The sequence below is a fragment of the Strix uralensis genome, chromosome 2, assembly GCF_047716275.1.
Source record: "Strix uralensis isolate ZFMK-TIS-50842 chromosome 2, bStrUra1, whole genome shotgun sequence".
NCBI classification, from domain to species: domain Eukaryota; kingdom Metazoa; phylum Chordata; class Aves; order Strigiformes; family Strigidae; genus Strix; species Strix uralensis.
Genome location: NC_133973.1, coordinates 1,498,168 through 1,507,981, shown reverse-complemented (window position 1 = coordinate 1,507,981; position 9,814 = coordinate 1,498,168). Strand labels below are relative to the sequence as shown.

The 9,814-nt window shown below is 38.2% G+C and overlaps 1 protein-coding gene across 3 annotated transcripts in view; it reads left to right on the top strand.

Moving 5' to 3' along the window:
• The window catches only part of F5 (coagulation factor V), a 45,964-nt gene that overhangs the window by 1,884 nt on the left and 34,266 nt on the right, over positions 1-9,814 (top strand). Inside the window, exons 3-5 of one of the 3 annotated variants that reach the window (XM_074852520.1) lie at positions 3,707-3,773; positions 6,862-7,032; positions 7,596-7,781. In XM_074852520.1, coding sequence (XP_074708621.1) covers positions 7,621-7,781 — 161 coding nt within the window. In that variant the 5' untranslated portion in view covers positions 3,707-3,773; positions 6,862-7,032; positions 7,596-7,620. Of the gene's footprint in view, positions 1-30; positions 3,774-6,861; positions 7,033-7,151; positions 7,278-7,595; positions 7,782-9,814 lie in introns of those variants that run through there. The other 2 variants (XM_074852525.1, XM_074852534.1) reach the window with 2 other exon arrangements.

Below are 9,814 nucleotides of genomic sequence, written 5' to 3'. Positions count from 1 at the left end.
CTTCACTTTTCTTTCAACAGAAGATTATTTTTGTCTATATTGGAAGCTAAAATCTACTTTCCTAGTAGAAGCCTAATGCTTTAGGCTTCATTGCCAGTTCCTGAAAATGCAAATTTTTGATTATTTTCCTTCCATTTAAATTCACTTGAGAGTTACGTGGTTTTTTCCTAGTTATGACTGGTTATGTTTCCTCTAGCTGGAGGAGGATTTTGAAAGCTGAAAGAAAATAAGTGGTCATCTTGTTAGGAAAGTTTGACTACATCTTAAACTAAAACATCTAACTAACTAAGCTTTGAAAAGTGATTTAGATTTACGCAAGACTAGTGTTTTAAAATGGAACTTTTTGGGAGACAAAGGAGGAATATTAGTATGTAATCTGTTCATCTTGTAATAATGGTGAGAACAAGTCTTACTGACAAAATTACAGCTTGGGGGTAGAGGGAGAAGATTGCTATGGTAGAGCAAGGTTTAATCTCGATTACTTGTCTGCCTCAACTGCACTAACTGGTAGTCTAATAGCATGGTTTCCTTTTGGGGGTAAATATAGACAGAGTGGTTTATGAATTCAGAGACTGCAGATGCATCCAGGCTTTAGCAGCCACTTTCTGCCTTATAAAAATGTGGGTTTTTCATTCATGAAAATGGGAAGAAAGGACCATCATACATAGGGGTGTGTGTGTGTGTGTGTGTTCATATTTATTAGGTTCCCTTAAACTCTCTTTAGCTTTCAGGACATCATCTTTGTCTCCCAGACATCCAACTTGCATTCTACGAGGTAATCTGAAGTTGGGTGTCTGCAACTGACTGAATTTACTGTTGGGTAGGAAGGTTGGTCCCTGTCCTGGCACAACTGGTTCCTGTCTTGGCTGTCCCCTGTACCATGCTATTACTTACATGAGAGCCTGTAATCAAGTTCTGTGTACGATGCTTAAATTGGCTTTCCTCTTTTGATACTATCTTCACTTCCTCTTTCTTGGACAATATCTTAAGCAATGTCTATAGAAGTGAAGAGTAATGCTAGCTGAAACCTGGTAAAACTTAACCACACCCACTGAGTCATGCCGTAGGATTTTCCCTATCAGACTAATCTCAAAGTTGTTTTGGGATTTTTGGTAACAAAGGAAGTAGCTGTCCTCCCCCCAACAAATAGGGGGGTTTGGGGGGCGAGCGAAGAGGTAGTATGACTTAAAATAACCAGCAGTGATGTATAGTGGGTTTTTTTCTTTGCTCTGTCAGAATCTTTTGAAACATCCTTCTCCCTAAAAGGTGTCTGTTCTCCTTTGGTGGATTAGCCTTTCACTGGTCTCTAGTATGTTGAGTTAACACATATCACATTCTTCTTCATCAGGCTGCTGACGGAACTAAGTGCCATGATTTATTTTTTTTAAGTATAAACTGATGAAGGCACTTTTCTCTCACCCTAGCAGAAGAACAGAGGAGCAGCAGAACTGCAAGAGAACTTGCCAATGGCTTCCATCAGCACCATGATATTTAATGTCTTGGGGCATTTGTAGCACAGAAATATCTAGTATTACAAAACCTGATGCGTGGTGCTCTGCTTGGCTGGATATCAAAGTGGCTGCACCTGAGCAAGCAAATCTGACCTGGGTTCACTTGCAGCTGTTGTACTGGATGTTAATCCTTTTCTTCTGTTCGGGACTAGTATTAAAAATTCCTGTGAGAAGTGAAGATTGCTGCTATAAACACATGCAAACACAGTAACCAGTTATAGCTTCTGGCAAATCCTACATGGTCATTAATTGTCTGAATCTTGCCTCTACCTCAAAATAGCTCCTGGGAAGTTCTGCTCTGCTGGAGTCCCTTTCCTACTGCATGTCTTACAGTTCTTGTGGCTCTTTATTTGCCTTCTAGATCTCTATCTCTTGATCTTGGACTTTGAGTGCATTCTAGTTTACAGGTGCTGCATGCAGTGAAGATGTGGGTGAAATTTTAATTCCACTGAATCTGAACCAAAGTTAAGGGAATGAGTTATGATCGTCACAAGCTCTGTTGTCAAATCTAAGATACCTAGTCCTCCATTTACATGAAATACTTTTAAAAATACAAAAAATACTTGCTTTAAATAAAATAAACATAGAATTAAAAGATCAAAGCGGTAGCTTCCAAGCGATACATGGGACGTGCACTTCTGTATTCAGTCTTCTAAAAGTCTAATCAAAGTCTGACCTATAAATAATGAAGGGTGGAAATAGAGTTAAAGAATGAGGGCAGTTTCAGCTTTGTCCTTTTGTGGCTGCATTTTTAGGTATGGGAAAGTGGAGCTTGTTTAGCCAGCTTGCTAACGAACAGCCTGATCTGTTGCTAGAGAAGTAGAATGCCTTCAGTTTGTCTTGGTGTTGTAAAGTCCGTAGGGACAGAGTAATGTAGTGTCTTATTATGCTAAAAGCTTATTGATTTCATGTTTCCTGAAAGCTATCAGCTTCCTATTGGAAATTAACCTTCTCTGCTGGTAATTCCTAAGAATTGTTCCAAGTGTACTTTTTTTTAAAAAAAAAAAAAGATACCTGGATGTAGAAAATGCAACCATGTGAAAGAAGAAAAAGTGAATGAACCCCAAGTATCATACCTATTGTTGGAAGTAGGTATGTATACAACTTGATAAGAGGCTCTCTTTTTTGATAATCCACTTTCAGTTCCAACAAGTATTTATGATAAAAAGATGCAAATCTTCCTAGTTGCAAACTCTTGCAATCCTGTACCACCTGGTTAACATCATGCTGTGGGCATTGATCTTATTACTTTTATTCCCCCCTGAAAACAAGCCAAGTTGAATGTGCTGCTAGACTGACTTAGCAGGAGGGCAGCTGGGCTCATTTAGCATATCAGTTCTAAGCCTGGGCAAATAAACAAATCTCTGTAGTAAAGAAGACAAACTGGAACACAGAGAACACAAACATGGTTTAGAGTGGGAGCAAAATTCTTTGTGGAGCCAAACTGAAAATTTTCTGGCAAAAATTAAATGCACAGAGGGAAAAAAAAAAAAAAGGCTTCTTTTGGGTCAGTCTAGAATTTTGAGTGCGACGTTATTAATGTTGTTGAAGAGAGGAAGCTAGTGTATTTTTCTTTTTGTTCCTTAAAATGATTTTTTTTTCCAGACCAAAAGCCAGTGGTCTTAGACAAAATTTGTTAAAGCACTGAAATTAGGTTTTATAATATTTAGAAAATTCACATATTTCTTTTTCTCTGAAACTTTATTGAATTCAGCGTTTCTGTGTAAATAGTTTCAGGTCCTGCTAAATAATTGGTTTTGGGAAACATACTGACTGGGGAAACACCCAGTTCTAATCAAGGACACTTGCTTTTCTGCTAAGGAAAAATACAGGAAAAATAGAGCATGTGAATGTCTTTAGGTTTAAATCAATGTGGTTATCTGTCTCCTGAAGCCTTTAGCACCAGAACAGTCTGAAATACTGTTCTGCATCTACTGCCTTGTGGTGTGTGTGCCCCCACACAAGTTGCACAGCCTGCCTTCCTCTAGCAGTTATGCAGAATGTGCTCATAGATCAGCTGCCATCAAATGCAAAATGCATGTATGTATGCCTTTTGAGTAAGTTGTTGGCTGAAAGGAAGCCTGAGTTCCTCTGCCATCTTTTCTTTTTGCCTGCTCATGTGGTTTTTGATATAGAACATCTACTTTAAACTTATAAAATGAGCCGTTTCACAGATTAACCTTTCTTGGCTTTAGTGCCTTCTTGCAGAAGTGAAGATATTTATCTGATGGGTTCTGTTCCGAGTTGTGCCTGGCAGACCTGGTAAGTGCACCCTCTGTCTTTTACCTACTTCAGAACGATGTGTTCACTGCTGATCAATAATTAACTCCTGGTTTGCCTATGAAAGTCCTTTCACCCTGCACTAAACAAAGTATGCTTGCTGGACTGTTGGGCATCTAGTTGTGTGTTTGACAGAGAGATCTACGTGAGGGCATTATTAGTAACCAATTCAATAATTGTTTTACAACTTCTCTATACGAGCTCCCTCCCAGCCTCTATAATACAACTGTTAGAACTGATGGCAGCTATCAGGGTATGGCTGCCTGCTAGCAAATGCAAGGATAGGATAGTATTTGTGATGAAGTAGAACCAAGTTTATGGTGGCTCCTGATCTGTAATTTGCGGAAAGTTGCAAATCACCACTTTTACAGCTCTTTTAAAAAAAAGAATTATTTGTTCCTGATTGCTCAGACTCAGCCTAGGCTATTCTGGGTGAAAAATTGGCAATTCCAGTTAGTTTTAAAGCCTTAGAGCAGTACTGTGCATACACTCTTAGTATGTTTTCGCATATAGCATAACAAGAATCAGGATCATAATTACTGGGTGTCAGAACAGACAGTAACCTTCCGCAGTTTGAAGATGCAAGACCAGCTTTTAGTGTTAAAAAGCATTGTTTATGCTTCTCTTTCCATGCTTTCTTTTCATCTGGCATCTCGCTATCAGTACATCCAAAGCTACTGTTTAGTTTTGGGAATAACATTGTTCATCGTGCTGCAGAGATTGTTTTGCCAGCATGGACTAGACCTGTGCTCTTCCATGAATGGCTTTTGCCCACAAGATCTTTTGATGTTGCTGGTGACCAAATGTAAATTACATTTAAACGCATGAGTAAGTAATGAGGATCAAATATGAAGTTTGCTGCATGTGCAGTGTTTTGAAGAAGCTAAGATTATGGCTATATAGATTAATAGACAATAAAGTTGCACTGTCTTGGAAGACTTCAGCCTGAAGAATGTATTCTGTAGTCACTTGTCATGTGACTACTAGTAATAGCTTGCAGGCAACCAATGCTCTCTAAAAAATTATGTGCATATATTGAGACTTCCACCATGTCAGACAGAGGATATAATTGCACATATCAGAAATTAATGGCCAGGTGAAAGAGAACAAGATCTTTGGATTATTAATAATGATTTTCAGAACACTGTGAAACTTCCCAAAGCCTCGGTCTAGGAGATAACATAATGCAATAGCTTAAAGAAAATTAAAAATTAAAAAAAAAAACCAGGCTGACCCAGATAATTTCAGGCAGCTCAACCTTACATTGATTCTAAGAGAATCCTTCTACAGGAAGAGAAGAAAATAAGGGGGTAGACAATATTGGACTTTTTGTTCTTAAAGGATTAAAGAGGGTAATACATGCTAATCCATGTAGTTTAATGGAAAGTATATCTGGTCTAATTTGCTACTCTTCTTTAAAACTATCAGGATTATCAGCCACCCTTGTAAAAGTAATTTCACTGTTGTAACACATTTTTAGTTTCTTTTACCATTTGATTGGTACTGCACGATTCATTGGCTAAGAAATTTGAAAAAATGTAACCCCCAAATTCATCAAAATGGATAAAAGGGAAGTAACTCATTGATGTCAGCTTTGATGATTCCTAGCTCACAGTCACAAAGCAAGGGGTTTTAAGCAGGTATTCTGAGTATTAATTTTTAGCCTGCAACCTTTTAGCTTTTATTACAGGGAAGAATTAAGTATTAAAAACCTATAATGGAAAATTCAAATTCAAATACTTTGTTCATTAAACAGAATTACAGGAAGACTCGTTTAAAGTGTATTTCAGTTCCATCTTCTCAGCCAGTCACATAAGAATATGTGGTCTTCAAACCCCTGTATGGGAAGGAGCTTTAGGAACAGTGTTGTAAAGCCCAGTGGGTGGAGTTTGGACTCAAACACAGATCAGTTTCTTTCTGATAAAGATGTGTGATATTTTCTGTGTGCTTCTGTACGAATGTTGAAGACCTGGAGATGAGACAAGCTAACTTAACAGTGAGAATGGTTTAGAATCAACACAATGTGCCAGGCGCTTCAGCAGCAGCTGCTTCCCATCAGTTGTGGATTGAAGGAAGGAATTGTCTATCTGCCCAGAGATTTATTTCCTAAAATCTAAATTATAGGTATTTTCACATCAACTATCAAACTCTTAAGCACCAGCATTGAAATAGATCCTGAGCCAGAGATGAGATTGGGACCAGAGTAGAAATGAGACAAATATCATAACTTTCTAATTAAAAATTACTGAAATAGTTTACCAAGGATTATGGTGAGTTCTTCAATCAGAACAATAATCAATTAGTAATTAAATACTGTGTTTACCAAAGATTTTCTCTTCAATATCAGTGCATACATTCTGGTCCAACTTCATTGTTGCTGGATTCTGGGTTGTGAATCCTTTTCATACATAATGTGTATGTCAAAGCAGCTCATGGGAACAAGTGATTAGCTCCACGCAGGTGCAGTAGGAGGTAATTTAAGTTCAATTTGCTGCCATGAAACTGTACCATGATGTCTGTAGTCTTACGCTGTCCAACTGATCGCAATTGTTTTCAGGTTTAGGCACCAAACTATTCTGAAGTTTGCTAGGGAGCATTTAGCTATTGGTCTTCATCAATCTTTTTCCAACCATTTCCCCAGTCTCTCCTAAGGCCATGTGGTACTATATAGTTTGGATAGAACTAACCAAGCTGCCAGTTAGACCATTCTGCTATTGAACAATATGTCAAATCTAGATCAGGTTTTCTTTTGAAGTAGTCTGAGGAAATGTCCTTATTTTCATCTGGATCTGGAGTTGAATTATTTTGATTTGGGTTTTTAGGTAACTTTTTCCATGGAAACATTAGCAAAACATTATTGAAAAAGTTATTGTGATCTTTTATCCATGAAAAAAATAGGTGGGGGGTTTTTCTTCTTCCAGTAATCCCAGTGTATGGAAAACACACTCAACAATTTTCTTGTTGTTTTGACAAACTCAGCACTGGCAAAACCAGGGAAACGTTTCTGGTGATATAGTTGATATTTGGAGTTAGCTTATCAAAAGGTATTTTCTTAATCATTTCTCTTTAGATAAATGCCAACAGATCCTAATCAAGACTGAATTAGAAGGATTCTGACTATGAGCAAGTCTTCAGGCTGACCTGTCACCTACCTGCCACTGAGAAGCCAGTTCGTTATCCAATACCTGAGATACTTGAGTGTAGTAGGAACCAAACTGAAGCTGACAACATATTTGGAAAGGTTACGGGCTTACTATTCTGAGTATGTAGTGTATGTACTAGATTTGAACTGGACTTAGCTCTTCTAGTCCCCACACCTAATCCCTCAGCATTTTGCTTTCTAACTGGGAATGATTTCTTAGGAGATGTAGCATCTAACTGGGAAATTTCCATCAGTGCCAGCTGTGTGCTGCGTTTCTGTTTTCTGCGAAGATAGAAAATATGCCCCCCTTCTTCCTAACTATGCAACTCAAATATCCTGTAATTGTAAGTAAGTAATTGTTTTCTGCCTCTGATACCCTGCTGCTTCAGTAGACAATGACCCAACCACAGTTTGTAATGGGGCTGAAGCTGCTTCTCCTTGGTGCTCACTGAAGATGGTGTGGAGGAGGGGAGGGAAGGTAGTTTAAACAGGTTTTTTTATCTCTATTTGGATCCCTGTCAGCAAGGGGAGGAGGAGGTGAAGAGCAATGACCTGAGCGTAGCAAATGCTGTTACCCTCTTGCATCATAATTATTTCATTTCTGAGGGGAAGTTAGAAGCAGCAACAGCAATAAAAGCAGCGGTTTCTGCCTTGACTTCCAGAGCAGCATCAACAGGCATCTATACCATGACACTCCACTGCATGCGTCTTTTTCTCTTGCTTCTGCTTGGTTCATGGTGGCCAGACTCAGAGAAGCTTGTGGTGGGAGCTATGAAGGTCAGGGAGCACTATATAGCTGCTCAGATCACTAGCTGGACCTACAAACCGGAATCTGAGGAAAAGTCCAGGTAAGAACGTACAGGATAAGAAGGATGAAAATAGTCCTCTCTTGTGACTGAAAGTATTTTATCTGTCTCAACTCCTGTGGAATTTTAGAGCTCAGGAGGATTTTAGAGCCTGATCTATTGGCTTCAGAGGAATTTGTGTGACTTTGAACAGCATGATTTGAACTGGAGCCAGTGAAGTATTAAAAGCTCCTTTTTATTTACTTCATTAGTGGGTAGAATTACTTTTGTTTCCAGAGCACTTTTGTAAATATGTTCCAGAGCTTGCTTTATCATCTTCTGTGTGGGTTGATGTTTGCTGTTTTGGTTGTTTTAATGTAATTTTAGGTATATGGATTTTGAGCAATGTTGAGCCATGCTTTGGTAAGATTTTGAAAACATTCAGACTTTAGAATTTGCTGAAGGAATAAATATGTTCCAATATGGATACTATCACTTTCACTTAAATCAGAGGCTGGTGAACTTTGGAACTAGCTATGTTGCTTCTGAGTTGTTCAGTAGTTTTTGTGAAATGTCTGTCCTGAGTTCTGCCGAGTAAAGGTGGTAGGATCAAGCATTGCTGTACTTCATTAAGTGAAAATACTAATTTCCTATTTTTTCAGATAGAATTGCAGAACGGCCAGCCCACATGCATATGCCAATCAAGCATATAAAGTATCTTATTTGCATTACCACTATTATCCTTAGGATTATAAACACTGCAAGTGCAATGCTGTAGATGACAAAACTTGGGTGTAATTCAGAATTCTGTTTAAATTAGGCTTCATTCTTATGCCATACACAGCTTTTGTTCATGAAGTGGCATGAAATGGTACAAGTTACTTGTTCTCCTACATTGAAAGGTGTATTTGGATACTACTGCATTTTTTTATTCTGTGGATGGCTTGTTTATTTCATGATTCTTTTTTTTTTTTTTAATATGTATTGCATTTCTGGATGTTATGGAAAGGACTTTCCAGTTCAGATTTAGACTTTCTAACTACTCTTTTTTTCAAGACTTAATTAAACCAAAGTTTCTATGATTTTAAAACTCCTCTTGGAAGTTTAATACAACTGGTATAAGCATAATGTCAAACTGCCAAGACAGACAAAAACAGGATTTAAATGTAGGAATATGAAATCAAATGCCATTTTAAGTATTGATGCAGACATGTGAATTTAGTACTTGGAACTTCATTCTCCTCTGCACTGGATGCATCAATATAAGCATCAGCTGCTGTTTCATTAAGCATCACATTGTGGATAGACTGTTTTCATGCAGTACACACCCACAGAACTGCCTCAAACCTCAGCTGAGGTACCCTCTGCTTAGCTAAGAGTTTTTCATACACAGTGCCTATTGAAATATTTCACATAAGTATTTAAAGCGAGTCACATCCCAAGCAGGTCTGATGAACTTTGTAGAGCTTATAGAAATTTAACTCAAAAAAAATGAAAAACCAACACTAAGGAAAAGCTAATGGCTTGGATCCCAAAGGCATTTGGGTATGTAACGTGCTCTGATTTCATTAGAAGCTGAATGTCTAAATACAGCGTAGGAATCTGATACTTTGCTGCTTTTGGCTCTAAATAACTGAAGAGAGGCTGAAAATGCGTTCCTCCTGAACTATTTCCTTAATTTTCCAGTCAGAGAGGCTAGAAAACGACGCTTAACTTCTCTGAGTGTCAGTTGTCTTATCTTTGAGGAGATTTGTCGCCATGTACAAGTGATAAGACACTTCAGAGCAAAGGGAAAATGTATTATCTGTTCATGCAGCACTGCTGCTGCCATTCTCAAAAGCTACCTAACTAGAGCTGCTTGCGTAGTCTGAGATTTCTGAAGTGTTAGTAAGCTACGTATTTTGTTCCTTCTAGCTATAAAATTGGCATTGAAAAATTTCCCCTTCTACCCCATAGTCTTATATGTGTGTTGTGTTGAGCATTGCTGCGTTACAGCAGCACTTGGCAATGAAGGTTGGGGATCAGGTCCTTCTCCTTAAAGAGTGAAACAAGATTTTGTCAGTGACTTTAGAGAGCAGAATGAATTGAAACATGAA